This window comes from Budorcas taxicolor, chromosome 12 (genome assembly GCF_023091745.1).
Source record: "Budorcas taxicolor isolate Tak-1 chromosome 12, Takin1.1, whole genome shotgun sequence".
Classification (NCBI taxonomy): Eukaryota; Metazoa; Chordata; class Mammalia; order Artiodactyla; family Bovidae; genus Budorcas; species Budorcas taxicolor.
This window is the reverse complement of record NC_068921.1, coordinates 25,825,147-25,843,931: the sequence shown is the minus strand read 5'-3', so window position 1 is coordinate 25,843,931 and position 18,785 is coordinate 25,825,147. Positions and strand designations below refer to the sequence as shown.

The 18,785-nt window shown below is 42.2% G+C and overlaps 1 protein-coding gene across 1 annotated transcript in view; it reads left to right on the top strand.

Moving 5' to 3' along the window:
• Nucleotides 1-10,267, top strand: part of NBEA (neurobeachin) — a 667,766-nt gene extending 657,499 nt beyond the window's left edge. Inside the window, exons 56-59 of the mRNA XM_052650319.1 lie at nt 5,024-5,125; nt 6,899-7,095; nt 8,213-8,364; nt 10,177-10,267. Of these exons, the coding sequence (XP_052506279.1) occupies nt 5,024-5,125; nt 6,899-7,095; nt 8,213-8,364; nt 10,177-10,267 (542 nt within the window). The remainder of the gene's footprint in view (nt 1-5,023; nt 5,126-6,898; nt 7,096-8,212; nt 8,365-10,176) is intronic.
• The last annotated feature ends 8,518 nt before the right edge of the window (nt 10,268-18,785 follow it).

The following is an 18,785-nucleotide window of genomic DNA, read 5'->3' as shown; positions in this document are numbered from 1 at the left end:
GGAAGAGGATGGTAGCACAGTTGTGTACAGTGACCTGGATCCTAGTCTTGAAGGCTCAGGACTTCAAGGACAGACATCTGCCCTGAAACAGCAATGCTCAGGGGAAAATGTGGTCAGTGCCCTCTCTGAAGAAGAAAAAGAATAAGTTAGACTTAATGACTAGATAGGTTTATATCTATCGTCTGTTTTTTTCAAGTACTCCATGAGTGCGTGATAAAATGAAACCACATCATGGGATTTTTTCCAACCCATGAAATGTTTTTATGTGGGTTACCTTGTGACCTGTGGAAAATGCAGGCCCAGGTGTTTCTGGTACTTGGGCCACAAACCTCTGCAGCAGGCCCTCAGGTTGCCGAGGACACAGTGTCTCAAGAAGGGACTCCTCATGACTAAAATGATGTCTAGCATGATTTTTTTTTCCAAAATAAATCTTGAAATCAGACAGCCCTGATGAAAATACTGCACCCTTTGAAATCTCTTGTTCTCGAAACTCAGGTTAAAAATCCATCATTTTTATATAGGTATAAACATGACTGAAAATACTTTCTGCAGTGATTCTGCAATGACCCCACAAAGGCCAGGAATAAAATCTGAATGTCATTTATCATCAGGAGGTTCATTTTCTGACTCCAGCAGAACCACACTGAGGATCACAGAAAATCTCTGCTGTTTTTGTTTAGCTCTAATTTAGAAGAACCCAAGCTTCTGCATATTAGTAGTCCCGTAAATGAGGTTTAAAATAATAAGGACCATGAGTAATCTTTACTTTGATCACTTCTCTGAAAGCCACAGCCTATCACGCTGAAAGGCTCTCTTGTCAGTTCTGTGTGGATAGCAGCATCAAATACCTTTGTACTTTTTTCATCATCCATTTAAAAAATATTAAAATGACTTGTGATAAAAATGAGGTGGAATCTGTTTATTGTAAGCCTGGTATATTTGCTCTTTCCAAATACTTGCCTATGAGGAATCTCAAAATCGGACTCTTTTTTTTTCATTCATCGTAATTCCATCACACAGAAAGGTCTTCTCCTGAGAAAGTGAATCTGGAAGGAGGGCAGTGGTGTTCTGGTCCTCAGAGGAGAGGTCTCACCTGCACCTCCCTCTGTGCAGCACCCTTTGACCCTCAGCTACATCCATCAATTGTGATGTGACACTGACGGAATATTTCTAGGATTGTGAATGATTGTCCGGGTGGGTGACATCTGTCCCTGGCAGTGAAATGAAATATAGGGAATATGTTTACCCCCCGACTCCCGCTGCCGCTGCAGATTCCCCAACTCACAACCCCAGAATAACATGTTATTTACACTTCTCAGGGGCCCTACAAGATCTTCTAATAGTTAAGTTTCGCAGTTTACTCAAATGACCTGGGAAAATTGTAGTGAAAAATAAAACATTTTAAAATTTTTAAATCAGAGGTAAGCCTTGGAAAATGTTACTTCCTCATAGAAAATATATTACATACTTAAGGAATATGTTTACTATTTTTATACACTTTTTACATTTCCTGCAATAGAACTAGATTGCTTTTTACTTTTTCTGTGGCATATAGGGGAAAGGTTTATAAAACTATATACATTTTATTAAATATATAATTGTAAGATGTTTAATTCATCAGTCTCTCCAAGATAAAATAATCACTTAGAAAAATTAAGTGTGATATTACACATAAAATCTTGTTAGTAATTAATCCTCATTTTGCCAGGAAACTTAGGGCATCTTTGAAGCATAAATTTAGAATCAAATGACAGACTAACATGGGCTTTTAGCTTCCCCTCCCACTCACCGTCTAGGTAAGAAATGTCTCAAACACAGAATGGAAGCTGATGGATGTGAGGAAACTCACAGAAAACAGTGAGCAGTTCCTGGGGAGACAGACCAGTGGGTCTGAAGGAGGAGATATTGGCAGATGGAAAGAGTATTGAGTACCTTACTGGGTAGGGTGCTTTCATTATGCACTTTCTTCACAGAATTCTCCATGCATGGCCTCTTGAAGCCTTCCCTCCTGCCATGTGGGGCAGGAATCAGAGCGCTGCACAGGGCTGGATCATTGCCAGGGGAGTGGCTGACCCAGGAGGCGGGCACAAGCTCCAGCCCTCAGACATTCACTTCCTCCACCGCCCCTTCACAGTGAGGGGATCACAGCCCAGGAAGCATAGGGCACCTCTCTGAGAGACGAGATGGAGGAGGGGGTTCAGGCAAGTTCACAGAGAAAAATAGGCTAGCACGCAGGATCTCAGGCGGCATAAAGGAAAGATCACAGACCCAACAACCAGATGAAGCAGAGTGAACAGGAGAGAAACACAGAACTTTCTCAAAAGTCTTAGTATTTTCTAAGGTATGAGAAAGGGCACATTAAAGCCACTGGTAATGGTCTATATTTTTAAGTTGGGGGTGAGAAGGGGTGAGTACAAGGTAATTCATTTTATTCTCTTAACCTTTATATATATATATGCTCTAAATATTTAATATATAATTAATGTTTTTAATCTAAAAGCAAATGAAAATACACATAGTTTTGTGGAAGCTGCCAAATTGAATTTTTTAATTATCAATAAAAAATAGTCTACAATAATATTCCTCAAACTTAACTAATACACTTTAAAAAGTACAAAATTATTACTAACCCCCCAAAAATCTCTGACTCTAAGGAATGTGTTCTTGGACCCCTTGAATCTAGTTTGAGAAACATTGACTTAATTAGCTCATCTTAATCTTTAAGTGCATTTCAACTTTTAATTGCCACAGTATAGATTTTTGATGCTGGAGAGAGATTTCATCTTTACAACTGGTTAAAATTTTAGAGTATCATTAAAATTTAAATCTGAAATTTAAGATTTTTCATAGAACTTTTCAGTCTCAAGAAAACAGCCACAGATCCCAGGATACACAGACCATAATTTGATAAACACCAGGAATTCTGGAAGAGTTGCAGTCACAAGGCCAAGTTACAACATGACTTCTCAAGCAGAAAAAGTAATGGTCAAGTGATACTGACAACTTAACATGAAATAATGATATTTTTATATATGCACAAAGGCTTATTTATGTATAATACTTGGTCTTTGCTGAAATTATATTGTAGAATCAACTGAACAATACATCCAAGATGAATAACAAAATCATACAAGTCTGCTGGAACTATTTAATAATTAAAGAGGCAAAATAAGGCATTAATAAGTGTGACGTTAGTGAAAAGTGGAAATAGTTGGATATTACAAGGCATTGATAAATATTTGTTGGATCTGACGTGAATAGGCAGATGTTAGTTGTTAATAAGCGTTTCATGTCTCTCTTCCTGATCACCCTGCCTTCAACAGAGTTTCACTTCAGAGTCTGTTGGGTCCTCATAGCCTATCCTGTACAGCTGACTCTGGCTTTCTTTTCCCATGTACCAAAACAGCCACTCCAAACTGTACCCAGGGTGGCAGCATACCCGATGCAACTTCCAAAATTCCTCTCTGAATTTCTGTTGTTTCCTTTTCCTCCACACTTTTGCACCAAGACTGTAGCAATCCCTCATTTCCATCTCAAAAGTGGCTTCTGCAAATGACTTTCCCAGCAAGACATCGCTGGGCAAGAAGCCCTCTCAATTTTGCTGGTCCTTCTCAGTCTTTCATGCATGCAGTTTATACACCAATATTCTGCTTTTCTCTCCATTCATTTGTGGATTTTTTTTCTTTCTTTTTTCTTTTTTTTTTAATCCCATTTCACTCTGTGCACCCACGTTTGTTCTTCACACTTATCATTGCTGAGTGCCTCCAGTGGTCAACCTGTGGAAGATGTGCCATGGTTGTTTGATGTGTTCTAAGCAATTCCAGGTTAAAACTTATGTCTTTTTTGTACTCCCAACTCCTAACCCGCTGAGAAGACCTGTCACTTAGAAGGCGTGCACTCAGTACAGAGGGCAAAGCACTTGGCAGTCAGAATGCTGATGCAGACAATTCAGCTGCACTTTCTTGGCTAGGATCGTACCAGTAAAGTCAGATGGAGAATTAAGATGATCATCTGATTGTCTCTTCTTTCCTTTACTACTTTCCATTCCCATCTCCAAAAAACTCAAAGCACCACAGCCTGTTTTGTTGAAGATCTTAAGGAACATTTTAAAAAGGGTAAGAGCAAGGGTTGCAAAATTACCTAGCTCTGGGTTCAGTCCAACACTTGCTCCTATATGAACTTGTGTAATTTGAACAACCTTTCAAAGTTTTGGAGTTCTATAAAATAGAAACAATAATTGTACCTACCTCCTACGTTTTGGCAAGCTTGATTTCTATTTCTTCACATTAATCAGGAAGAAAAAAAAAGTATTTCTCACCACTATCATGATGTTATAAGTATATCACATTTGTTGACTTAGCCGTCATCTAAACATCCTGAGTCAAAGCTATGGTTTTTCCAGTAGTTGTGTATGGATGTGAGAGCTGAGCCATAAAGAAGAATTAATGCTTTCAAACTCTGGTGCTGGAGAAGACTCTTGAGAGTCCCTTGGACTGCAAGGAGATCCAACCAGTCTATCCTAAAAGAAATCAGCCCTGAATATTCATTGGAAGGACTGATGCTGAAGCTGAAGCTCCAGTACTTTGGCTACAATGTGTAGAGCCAACTCATTGGAAAAGACCCTGATGCTGGGAAAGACTGACGGCAGGAGAAGGGGGCAACAGAGGATGAGATGGTTGGATAATATCATCAACTCAATGGACAAGAGTTTGAGCACGCTCTGGGAGACAGTGAAGGACAGGGAAGCCTGGCGTGCTGCAGTCCATGGGGTCACAAAGAGTTGGACATGACTGAGTAACTGAACAATAGCAAAAGCTTCCTGTGTAGTAGGCACAGTAGGTTTCCCCATTTTGCAGATGAGGAAAAAGCAGATTAAGTAACTGCCTCGTGGTCACACAGCTATTAATAGTAAATGCCCTTACTAAACATTAATGATTGTTATTTTTAAGTGTTTGATTTAATGATAGAGCCCTTCATTCCTGCTATTGGTCCATAGACACTCACTGCCGTTGTTCCCTTCCAGGTGACTATCCTGCTCCAAGAGCTGTCCTCACGGGCCACGACCATGAAGTTGTCTGCGTTTCTGTCTGTGCAGAACTTGGACTTGTTATCAGTGGTGCTAAAGGTCAGAAGACATTTCTTTCTTTTTAGGTCTTTAAAAACTGTACTGTTTTCACAAGTTAACATGATTTATGATTTATTTCCTTGAGGAGGCTCTCCGTAGACAAATGCAATCCCTAGGTTCTTTGCAGCTGTTTAGTTTTATTAATATTTGCTAGTACTAATATAAGATAGATGTAAAATTTTATGAAGTACTTTGTGGTCACCAGCATTCTAGCCAGAACACTGGTAAATCAAACTGCAGCACACGCATCTGATGCAGTCATTACAAATCACATTCAGAAGCCAAGGGGGAGAGAGCCGTGATCAAGGGGATCACGGGGGCTCAGGTGGTTCACCAGACATAGCCCTGGGTCCACCCCCCTCCGCTAGTCCTTTCTTCTCAAGGTTGGGTAGGTGGGAGAGGAAATTTGATGACTTAGTTCTTTTGGCTTTTTATGAAAGAAGTACTGCTTCGGGAGAAGTCAGGAAACTTCGATTCTAATTCTGGCTCAGATACTAATTCTCCATGGAAGGCTCTAGGGCAGGAAGGAGCCTAATGCTTAAGAGAAACTGAAAGAAAACCAGAGGGGCTGAGTGTGGTGAGGACACCACGGAGGTAAGGAGACAGAAGGCTGAAGAGGCGAGAGACCTGAGGCACAAGGATTTGCAATTTGTGTTTGTTTTGAACATAGTAGGAAACCATTGAAGGTTTTTAGCAAGATGATGAGATGATCAGATTTTGTTTCTAGGACCTTATTCTGACTGCTTTATACATAGAGGATATGATGTCTGAACATAGGGACACTTTGCTTTTGTATTTAAGAGTAAATAACCCAGGGAGGAATACAAAAGTGTCTTTTAATGTCTGTTTTAGTAATAATATGTATAATATCATTCTATTCTACAAAGCAAAAAAAAGAAAAGGAAAGGAAAACACAAGCCACATAATACACATGGGGAAAAAACAGTAACTTTCTATAGATGATGGTTGATATTAGAAGTGATATCACTTGTAATACACTCATAATATCACTTGTTTTAAAAAATATGTATCTACTGAAATCAATTGATTGAAAAATAGGAATAAAATTCATACACAGTTTTATGGAGTATTTCTAAAGGATATGGGGGGTGGGTAATACCAAACCATATTAACCAATTATTTTTATGAACTTGGCAAGTGAATATTTTATCTCAGTGCTGTTTCTGCCTGAGGCAGGGGAGAGAAACAGTTGAAGCAAAATAAATTATTCCCCATACTACTTTTACATTCTTCCCTCATTCTTCATTTATTTGAAATAATGTTCCTACAGTCTGAATTACTTGATTAATTTTCTCAATTTTGCCTTTTACATTTTATATATAGACTATAGAAAAGGTACATTGATAGTAATGTATCTTTATGTGACACAATGTTAAAATTTTGATGATACTAAAGAAATTTAGCAACTGTTTTGATAATTCTCCCAAAGTTTCTAAAAAAAAATTTTCTAAACGCATGAGAACACTTGTGGGACATATAGTCTCTTTTATTCTCATGTAATGTATGGACTATATCCTGTTTTAATGAATATTATCCAGTGACGGAAAAGAGCAAGTATTTATCTAGATGAAAAGTTTGGAAGACACGTGTGTGTCACATAACAGTTGTCTGTTGATATCTAACATCAGTGCTTGGCTCTTGCCAGCATAGTTTCTTTTCTACCTCTTCCTACAAACCCGAGTGTATAGTCAGGTGCCAGTTGCGGGTTTGTGAGAGTAATATGAGTGGCCGTTGCTGTTCCCTACTCTGCAGAGGGCCCTTGCCTCGTCCACACAATCACTGGAGATTTGCTCAGAGCCCTCGAAGGACCAGAAAACTGCTTGTTTCCACGCTTGATTTCTGTTTCCAGTGAAGGCCACTGTATCATCTACTATGAACGAGGGCGATTCAGCAATTTCAGCATCAACGGAAAACTTTTGGCTCAAATGGAGATCAACGATTCAACACGGGTAAATCTGTATGTTGAGTCTAACTAGGGACTGAGGCAAGAGGTTAAAGATTGGCTCTTTTGCATTCAGTGACTCAGAGTAGAAATTCTCGGGTATCCAGGTAAATGTGTACTGGTTTATAAAAGCATATAAATCCATATTGATGATGCTTTGAACAACCAGGGTTCATTTAATCTCAAGTAGTTAACTCAGTGAATTAGACTTTGAAGGTGACAGCTGTTGTTTGATTAGACGTAAGACCCTTAAGCTGGGGTGGGGTGGGGGGTGCTTCCCTGATAGCTCAGTTGGTAAAGAATCTGCTTGCAATGCAGGAGACCCCAGTTCAATTCCTAGGTTGGGAAGATCCACTGGAGAAAGGGTAGACACACTCCAATATTCTTGGGCTTCCCTTGTGGCTCAGCTGGGAAAGAATCCACCTGTAATGAAGGAGACCTGGGTTCGATCCCTGAGTTGGGAAGATCCCCTGGAGAAGGGAAAGACTACCCACTCCAGTGTTCTGGCCTGAAGAATTTCAGGGACAGTATAGTCCATGGGATCGCAAAGAGTTGACAGGACTGAGAGACTTCCACTCACTCCCTCACTAGACCCTTAAGGAGACTTTTCTTAAACTCCCCTGACAAAAAGCTGTGTCTACACTGCACTCTCCTGACCTTAAAAGTGAGTTTATTGTCATAGAAACGTATGTTTTGAACCCTGTACCAAAATTACATACTGAATTGCCCATCACTCAGAAATGAATTAGAATTTCTGGTTTATCATTATTAAAAACAGTTTTGAAATGTGTTCTGCAATTTGTTCTAAAAAGTCTTGACATTGTTAATATTCAGAACTTAACAAACATCATGTTACTTAATTCTCAAGTTCTTTCTGGACTAGATTGGTAATATTCTTTTTGGAACTTCTGTTACTTTGTAACCTAAATTGGTTTTAAAGGATCCTTTAAGTAAGCCTTACTTTGATGAATTCCACATTGGGAAGTCTATGGGTTAGACTTTAGAAAACTTGGACAAATGGCTAATAGTAGATAATAATAACAAGGGACCTGTGTAAGTGCCTTTCAGGAGTGGTCATTTGGGAAACACTGAAAGAAATGGTTGCTTTTCTACCTTGTCTGAAGGCCATTCTCCTGAGTAGTGATGGGCAGAACCTGGTGACCGGAGGGGACAATGGTGTGGTGGAGGTCTGGCAGGCCTGTGACTTCAAGCAGCTGTACATTTACCCTGGCTGTGATGCTGGCATTAGAGCAATGGATTTATCCCATGACCAGAGGTGAGCCATGTCGGGGAGAAATGTAATCGCTCAAGAGTTGGCATTGAAGTTCTTTAGATTTTACCAAGGGTGAAACGTGCGATGAAAAATACTCCAGCATCCAGATGGAAGAAAGAGTATTGTTGAAAAGGGCAGACTGAGGAGAGGAGTAAGTACTTTAGGAAAGGATTCTGGTAAGAAGGAAACAGGAAAAGAATAAGGGGAAAAAAGAAAGAAATGAGTCTGGAGAAAAACAGATTCATCTAGATACTTCCCAAGACGTAGAGTTATCCCCACCAACTTCTCTGTTCTCAGATCTTTACCTGGTCTCAGACAGGCCTGCCTGGCTTCCATAATGTGAAAGACACACATTTTTTTAGCAGAGTCTTGGCTTGAGGTGTAGGTCTAGCTAAATGCAGCCAAATGCAAAGTGCAGACTGCAGCTGGCCTCTGTTTTACAAATACAAGGCACTGGTTACTTGGAACAGTCTCTGCCTCCCATTTGCTTATTCATGCATTTCTCATTTATGTTATTTTGTGGTATTTTATGTATTGCCCTAGGGTACTATAATCTTTATTTGGAAAGAATCAATAAGAATGTTAACAAAGTAATATAGTTTTCTGTTATTCCTCAGTTTGCAACAGGACTTTGTTATTTCCTAAAATTTGCCTTTGCATTTATTATAAAGTGAAATGAATATTTGGAATGTAAAGCCTAAATTTTCTAAATTAAAAAAAATAAAACTATATAATCTCAATATGGTAAATAATTTCTCATTTTTGCTATATATCTAACAGAAATAAGAAAAGTTTATTAAGCAACTCATTTCAACTATGTATATATGTATTCTTTATGAGTATTGGTTTTAAAATAGTATGAATATTAAGATTTACATGATAAAGTATCTTCACACTATTGTAAAATGATACTGAAGTCATCAAGAAAAGCAATAAAATTTAAGTTAGTTTGGGGATATTTGATCTGCAGCTCAACCTCTTTTTTAAGAAAATTTAAGCAGAATCCATATTCATGAAAAATGGGAGTGGTTTACTGTGTATAATTATTTGTATATAGATTCATGTTTCTAAAGTATTTTAAATAATTTGTGTTGTTAAGTATTTCAAGATCCCCCCTGGTATTCTTATCCATTCATGTATTCATGTTGCAGACATTTGCGGCCACCATCATACATTAAGGACTGTGTACAGTCTGGAGGATATAAAACAAGACCACTAATCCCAAAGAGCTCCAATAATCATAATAAATACATATGAGGGAGGCGGGAGCACAGGAACAGGAAAAGGCAGTGATTAGCTCTTCTCGAGGGGTGCGGAGGGCAGGAAAGGCTTTGTGAGATACTCATCCTCTCATATACTGTCTAGTAGATGAGAGCACACAGACAAAGCTGCATTCGTGTTAGCATCTCCCAGGAGGAGTGAGCAAAGATACTAATCAAGTTTCTATTTTTTCTTCAAGCTCATCCCAAATTGCAGTTATTCTTGATGTTTTATAATGCCCCTGATATGTTCAAACAGTAGTACATGCACATGAGTTACAAACTGACAGATAAACATACAGTGAAGATGCTGTCCTCAAAAAGGTGTTTATCTGATGAGCTGTGGGATCAAGTTGATAACACTTGGTCCAGCAGTCCAGGTGTTTGTTGGATTGAGTCAACTTCTCTCAGGAGAACCAAGAATAAATTTTAATCCTGTCTCAGGGCACACAAAACAAAAACTTGGTGAACTTTGAGATCATGCTATTGTTTAGTGTAAAGTAGAACCATGTCAGTGATTTTGTGTCTTTCTTAACAACTGTCTCTGCTTTTCCAGGACTCTGATCACTGGCATGGCTTCTGGTAGCATTGTAGCTTTTAATATAGATTTTAATCGGTGGCATTATGAGCATCAGAACAGATATTGAAGACAAGTGAAGAACCAACAGCCAAGTTAAAGCTGAGAGCACAAGTGCTGCATGGAAAGGCAATATCTCTGGTGGAAAAAAACTCGTCTGCATCGACCTCCGTTTGTACATTCCATCCCACCCAGCAATAGCTGTACATTGTAGTCAGCAGCCATTTTACTTTGTGTGTTTTTTCACGACTGAACACCAGCTGCTACCAGGCAAGCTTATATCATGTAAATTATATGAATTAGGAGATGTTTTGGTAATTATTTCATATATTGTTGTTTATTGAGAAAAGGTGGTAGGACGTGTCACAAGAGACTTTTGACAATTCTGAGGAACCTTGTGTCCAGTTGTTACAAAGTTTAAGCTTTGAACCTAACCTGCATCCCATTTCCAGCCTCTTTTCAAGCTGAGAAGAAAAAAAAAAAAAAAACCACATTTGATACTTTGTACATCAGATGCATCTTATTTAAAGGGATACTTTTGTAAAAGTAAAACCTTGTATAAAGAACAAAACGTTTCTTAATTTTACTGTGGAGTTACAACTTGCATGTTCTTTAATCCCTATGTCTTGATGGAACAGGCGCACTGACAGTAGGGAATAGTAAGATCTGTCCAAGGACACAGTTTGTATGAAAAGATTGAATTTGGGCTCAATCGATAATTTTTCACATTTTCACCAAAATATAGTTTGCACTTTTTAATCTGAATTCCATCCCTCTAGGTGAAATTTGCTCATAAAGCATTTGGATACTAAGCCATTATTTGCCATTTTTTGGTACTTTATACAAAGAAAATTCAGCCCTACCCTTCATAATTTGAAGACACAGCAGAAAGGGGGCTTAGGGATGAGGTCCTGGTTTTATTGTATAAATAGGAATCCCGATTGTTAGTTCCTTAGTGATGACTTCCCAACTCCTGGACAACGCTTCCAGACTCATCCTGCTGGCTTAGCGTGTGTACATTAGGGGAGGAGATCTGATGCTAACTTTTTTTTTTTTTTGGCTGTTTTTCTTTTAATTTTTCTCTCTCTTTGGTTCTTGAATAGCTTAGTTTCTTTAATAAATAAGTCAGACTTTATTATAACAATAACTGAAGTTATTCTTTTAGGTTCTTGTGAAATTCTCACCTAAAGCCACATTCTTAGCCTAAGGCACTTCATCTTTTATGATATAAAATGACGCTATCAAATGATTTTCCATACACTGTACTGATCAAGTTATACACCCAGGGGTATATACACTTTATTCATGTTTCTTCTTTGTATATTTGGTGACCGTATCGTCATAGATGTACATATTGTGTCGGTAGGGCTATGAGGCATGTTACAGGAATGTAATTTTCTCAGAACTTACACTCACTTGCAGTCATTTATTTAAAAAGATAAAACAAGATAATGGGTTCTTTGTATTGGCACTTTGCACCAGAAACATATCATTATTTATTGATGTGATTACTTATTTGTTATCCACCTTGTACTAGTAAGTTTTAGCACTGAATTCCTTCTTAACTGTTGTTTGTATTTATGAGATTCTGAAATTCTGGGGAATCGGCGTAATGATTAAGTTATTCATCACCAGGCTGTAAGCAATATCTTGAGTTTGTAGCTTAGAATTGGGAGGATAATGAACATCTGGAAGACAAGTTCATTTCATCTTGAGATCATGGTGAAATATTTTGGATATATAAATTCCTTAAGCTATTGTAACCATGTTTTATTGCAAAGATGTAAAATATGCCAGATGTGTGTGAGTTGGAAATCAAAAAAAGAAAAATAAAATATGCAAAGAATTCACTGATTGTTCCACATTTCATTGGACACTTCACTTACATGCATTCATTATATTGTCGTACACGTTTAAGAAGTCAGTGTCACCTCATGTAAAGGCCTAGAGCATCTATGAACATGAAATAGAGTCCTAATGATAGTCCATAATTCGCTGAAACTTGAGCTGCTTGGCTTGACCATCTGGCAGGGGTTTGGGGCACCAGCAACCCGAAGGAACCAGTTCTTGTTGTTTCTTCTGCACAATCATCACTGACAGGGACGGTTCCAGGTATTTTTGCCACAAGTTTCTTTGCTAAGCATCTTTTCCACGAACATTTTTGCCGTAACTATCTATAAGGTAATTTTGCTGTAAAAGATAAAATAATGGAAAATAGAAGAGGGGCATTAAGAAGGACATAATGAAACATGGACAATGAGTAACAAAATTTTTTTTTAGGGTAATGGCAAAATACAAACACTTGAATACATTTAAAATGTGTGTAGATTCATGGTGAGTGAAGTGAAGTGAAGTCGCTCAGTCATATCTGACTCTTTGCTACCCCCTGGACTGTAGCCTACCAGGCTCCTCCCTCCGTGGGATTCTCCAGGCAAGAGTACTGGAGTGGGTTGCCATTTCCTTCTCCAGGGGATCTTCCCCACCCAGAGATCGAACCCGGGTCTCCCGCATTCTAGGCAGACGCTGTAACCTCTGAGCCACCTGCTCAAATAACTGATTTTACTTTGGAGGCTGTACCTAAACACTTGTCTCCTAAGTCTTATGTTCATAATATTTTGTACTTTTTTTTTTTTTGCTTGTTGATTTATTTCCTCATTCAGCATTGCACTTTTTCCATAAAGTGTCTTGCTTCATTAAAAGGTCCTGATGATCACTTTCAAATTCTAGGATGCATATTTGTCCCTGAGCTCTGTACTGGGTAGTGAAAGCCTTCTACACTGCTGTGTGCTCTACTGGTATGTTGTCACAGGTCCACTGATACAGTTCCAGAGTTCTGTGGGAGACGTGAGTCCCAGTCTGCACCTTCCTTCCAGGCCCTTGGCCTCCTTCTCCCCCAACGTAATGTGTTTGAAAAGAAGAAATTTAACACTTGGGGCAAATCATCATCGACTGTCGTGATTCGTTTTCTGTGTATCAGACGGTCAGGTAGGTCATCTTTTACGACAAAATCGCCTTACGCCAGTTAATTATGCGGCATAATTATTGCTGCAAAGACGTTGACGGCAAAAAACGCGGGAGGCGGCCACAGCCTGGGACCTTCCCCCGCCCCGTGAAGGCACCGGCAATTTCCAAAGGCCAGCAGTGACCGAGGCTTTAAAAGAAGGACTATTCAAAGCCTTAAATTTCTACTCTCTGCCCACCTTCATCCCGTCGGAAGAAGCAACGCCACAGGGTTTTAAGAGCTCATATTCTGGGCGGGGTCGCATCGCTCGACAGCTCACTCTTGGAAGTAAGTTTTTTGTTCTCTCGTCAGTTAAAATGGGGCTAATTGTCTCTCCGTTGGGGTGTTTTAAAGCCTAAGTCGAGCTTTGGCGAGGTGGCCGTCGCCTTCAAACAGTCTAGGGGGTGCCTTTCATTTCACCTGTTTGGCGTCGCTTTCCCTGTTTATCTGCTGTGGATTTTCTGGGGGTACCTCCTCCTCCCCTACTTATCATGTGACTTTAAAACTGGCACTCAACCCCTGGGACCTCATGGATCCATCCTGGTCCCACCACGTAACCCCCTTTTCTGTTGACCCCAGTGCTTGGTCAGGGGTAGGTTTACCAGTGACCTTCCCCAAAATGTGTTTTGGTTTTTTTTTTTTTAATTTTATTAGTTTGGTTTTGGTTATGCTGGGTCTTGGTTGCTGCGTGGGCTTGTCTCTAGTCGCCGGGAGCAGGAGGCTCCTCCCTAGTTGCGGGCTTCTCGTGCTGGTGCTTCTCCGGTTGCCAGCAGGGCCTCCAGGGCCCGCGGGCCTCCGGAGCCGTGGCAGGTGGGTTTAGAGATTGCGGCTCCCGAGCTCCAGAGCACAGGCTCAATAGCTGTGGTGCACGGGATGTGGGATTCTTCCCGGCTCAGGGATGGAACCCGTGTCTCCTGCCATTGGCAGGCGGGATCTTTACCACTGAGTCACCAGGGAAGCCCCTCACCAATTTTTTTTTCTTTTGTATTCTGAAGCTAGGGGGAGAGACGCCTTCCATTTCTTACAGGGTCACTGGACTGTCACCTACTAACCTGTTGCTGAGAAACCAGGGACTGCCAGCAGCCAGTTCTCCACTGTGTGGAGAAAGCCCATGTGCAGTAGGGAATAAAGCTGTGAAAGGATTCCAGAGCTGGAACACTTGTCTGCCAGCCACGAGTCCCTGGGCACCCAAATTGCCCTCATTCTTAGAAGCGTCCCAATTCTGGACCTCTGCTTTAGTCAATAGACAATGAATACTTCCCCCACCCCACCCCAAGTTGATCAAAGCTGTATTTTTTGGTGCTTGAGAACAAATCAAAGCGTCCTTAATTAATACAATTCCCTGCCCCTGGCTCTGCTTAGAAAAACGTGACAAATCCAAATTTGGTGGTAAAGCTGCATCTATTCTTAGCCTATGTGTGACCCCACGATCTCATGTTTAGGTAAAGATCCAAAAGAAACCCCAACTTCCATCCATCAACAAGACATGGAAAAGAATGCTGTTGGCAGCTTTGTTCCTGGTAATCAAACATAGATGTTGACTTAAAAATCCCATCACAAGAGAGCGCAGACTCCATGTTATATAAAATACAAAGACTGATGAAACTGATATATGCTTTCAGAAATCAGCATTGTGATTACTGGATGGGAGGTCGTGGGCCCTTAATTAAAGGGCCATGCAGGGGTTTCTGGGCTCTGGGGGTATGTTGTAGAGTGCTGGACTCTTTCTCAGCCACGTGTTTCCTGCAGCTACATTCACTTTGTAAGCATTCACTGAGTGGTCCAGTAAAAATTTGTTTCCTTTTATGATAAAAAAAGAAAAAAAAGTATACTTTTAAAAGTTAAAAATGGAGACTTTTCCTGGTGGCCCAGGGGTTAAGATTTTGCCTTCCAATGCAGGGGGTACAGGTTCAATCCCTGGTTGGGGATCTAAGATCCCCCATGCCTGGCGGCCAACAGGCAAAACATAAAACAGAAGCAATATTGTAAAAAAATAAAATAAAAATAAGACTTTAAAAATGGTCCACATCAAAATAAAAAAATCTTAAAAAAAAAAATAAAAATGTATCCTGGCTCACACTGGCTCCTATGACCGCTTTGAATTTGTCAGCCCTGAGCCAGTCCTGTCCTTAGCCAGCACCCACGATCTTCACCTGCCCCTTTCTCCTGATATTTTTAGGTCCGCTGTCTTGACGGTCCCATCTTGATGAGCACTTTTTTTCTTCTGACAATGGCCTTGGCACCATGCCACCTCTTCCAGGAAGCTCCCATCCCCACGTAGCTGGTACCCATCTCTGTTCACAGAGCTGTTTGCACACACCTCTCCTTTTGCACCATCTCCCTGTATTCTCACTGACACACATCCCCCTTCCACTACGTGACAACTCAACTGCCAAGATTTTTCCTTTTGGTGTTGCAGGCATTCAGCACACAGCCACATTGTCACTGTCATTTATGTGTCTGTCTTCCCCACCAGACTGTGAACCGACATGCTAAGCCCTTGAAAATGTTGATTGAATGAATGAATAAACCAATGAATAAGTAAATGCATGGGTCATGTGGAGGAAAAAAATGAAGACTTGGGTCTGAGCCCTAACTCTCCTGCTCGCTGACCTTGGGCAGGTAATGGAGACTCTCTGAGGCTCGGCTCTTCAGCTGTGCTGCATTCTTCCCAAATCATAACGGGCTGCCTCTCCGTGAAGCATTCCCCTGGAGCAACGAAGCCCTCAGGCACCAGGTGGAGGGTGTTTATGACGTGGCCAAAACTCACAGGAGCGGTTGCGTTGCGTGTGTTCTTGGATGGAATCTATGCTCTCTGTGGGAGAGGCGGAGCCGGCAGCTTCCCGCCACCACCTGCAGACGTAAATCTGGATTCAGGTCTGTTCAGCACCTAGTAGGAAAGGAAGGATGCCCTTTGACTGAGTTCTGTTCTGTGATGCCCCTTCCTGATCACACAGAAACAGCTCCTGGGAAAGCCAGCTCCTTATTCTTATTCTTCCCTGAGTGATCATTCTTTTGGATGGTAAACTGTTTTCCCTGTTGGTGGTTAGAGCCAAAACCCTGGCAGGGACACCTGTGGTTAGAAACTCAGATGTCTCTGTACAGACTTCCCTCCCCTCTGATGGCAAGAGGTTCCCACAGAGATTATTCTGAAAGCAGAAGAGCCCTAGGCTATGCCTGGGACAGGGGTGGAGTGGGGCTGGGGGTACCCCAGGGGAGCATCCCTTAGGTGTGTTGTTGAGGGGCTTCAGAGGTCATCCAACCCACTCATCTGTTTTGTCCTACTAGGCTGCTGATGGCCAGAGGTCAGGACCTCTGCCTCCGCCAGCCACACAGGCAGTAAGTCAGGAAGTGAGGGCAGGACTTGCCCATGGGGCCAGGATTTGGGACACTTGTACCTCCTCTCCTTGGGCTCTGCAAGCCCTTCCCCTGCCTCTCAGGACCAGATGGGGAAAGGTGAACAGGGGGCCCTCCAGGAGCAGCAGGGGGTTTCTGATGGAACCCGTGTTCTCTGTGGGGGAGGCTGAGCCAGTGGCTTCCGCCGCCTCTAGTGGCCCTAGTGCTGTTTAACCGCCTGGTCATCCTCCCCCACCCTCCATCCAGCACCCAGGGGTGCAGAGTTTGGGATGAGGGAGGGAGGCCCTGAGCACCCACTGCCAGAGCCAGCAGCTGCAGCGGACCATGGTCTGTTCCCCTCATGGGGCAGAGGAGGGGCCCGCCCTCGTATTCCCCTGTGTAATTAGGCCAGCACTTCCCAAGCCTGATCTGAAAGCCCAGGATGAAGATGGCCTTGGTCTGAAGAGAAATCAAAGGCCAGAGATTGAGTTTCTCCTCAAACTAAACTTGCTCAACTATTCTTATTTTGAGATGATGCCTTTTATGTGTGCTGACATTTCCTTTCAAATGAAAGTGTGGAAATTGTAGACAGTCATTTTTCATGTCTTTCTTGGTCAGATAAAGTGAAAGTGAGAGTTGCTCAGTCGTGTCCGACTCTTTGCGACCCCTTGGGCTATACAGTCCATGGAATTCTCTAGGCCAGAATACTGGAGTGGGTAGCCTTTCCCTTCTCCACGATATCTTCCTAACCCAGGAATACGAACCCAAGTCTCCTGCATTGCACATGGATTCTTTACCAGCAGAGCCACAAGGGAAGCCCAAGATTACTGGAGTGGGTAGCCTGTCCCTTCTCCAGGGGATCTTCCCGACCCAGGAATCAAACCAGGGTCTCCTGCATTGCAGGCGGATTCTTTACCAACTGAGCTATGAGGGAAGTGGAAGCCCTGGTCAGATAAAGGTAATGCCCTAAATGTGTTTGGAATGTTCTTTCCTGAAATCCTGAAACCCACCTCTGGTTCAGCCTGGCACCTCTCCTCGGGAGTAGAGCAGGCCTGAAAGTCTGGGAAGAGGCATCACAAGCCAGGGGTGCCAGCTTCTGCCCCGGGTGAAACCAAGCTAACTTCCTCTCTGACCAGGTGGTTAAACAGCACTAGATCTGGAGGCCACAGAGGCCACTGGCTCAGCCTCCCCCACAGAGAACACAGGCTCCATCAGAAACCCCTGCTGCTCCTGGAGGGCCCCTGTTCACCTTCCTCCATCCAGTCCTACGAGGCAGAGGGAGGGGTTGCAGAGCCCAGATAGAGGGGGTGCAAGTGGCCCACATCATGGCCCCACCGGCACGTCCTCCCCTCTCTTCTGTCCCAGGGTCACCAGAAAGAGAGGGAGCCCCGAGGGTATTGGAGCAGGGGCCTCCCCTCCATCACCCAGGTTTCTTACACACAGAGAAAACCAGTTCTGACTGAAATAGAGGAGTGATTTGTTGGTGAGGTAGCAGAAAGCACCTCCATTTCAGGCCAAGTGGTAGACCGTACTTCCTGAATGCCCTTCCCAAATGGAAAGACTAGGATATTGGATCAAATATTATACTAAAACCATCGTGTGAATGCACTGCTGAGCTGGTGCAAAAGACCCACTGCTAGAGGCTAAGCCCCGGGGAAAGTGGAAGCCTGGGTCGCCAGCGGAAGCAGATAGGACAGCAGTGCCCCTGGCCCGGGAATGGCCCAGAGGCCCCCAGGGGCTCAGCACGTGCTAGTTCTCCCCGAGGCCATCGTGGGTCTTAACGTGTTCTGTTTCTGTGCTGGTGTGTCTTTTTTTCTGTATGAGAAAATGGGAGACCTTTGGCTTCCTAATGAAGATGGAATAGTTGAAACGGCAGGCTGAGTGTGAGGATAATAACAGTCACAAGAAAGCATGTCCATACACTGGGATTTAAAGACAGACAGCAGTTAAGCTTCCCTGGTGGTCCAGTGGTTAAGACCCCGCATTTCCGCTGCAGGGGTTGCAGGCTTAATCCCAGGTCAGGAAGTTCTGCGTGCTGCAGCCAAAAATATATCTATAAATAGCAAAAATGTTTAAAATAGAGAACAGTAAGAAATCTGTCTAGTCAGAGCTATGGTTTTTCCAGTGGTCATGTATGGATGTGAGAGTTGGACTATAAAGAAAGCTGAGCATCCAAGAATTGATGCTTTTGAACTGTGGTGTTGGAGAAGACTCTAAGGGTCCCTTGGACTGCAAGGAGATCCAACCCGTC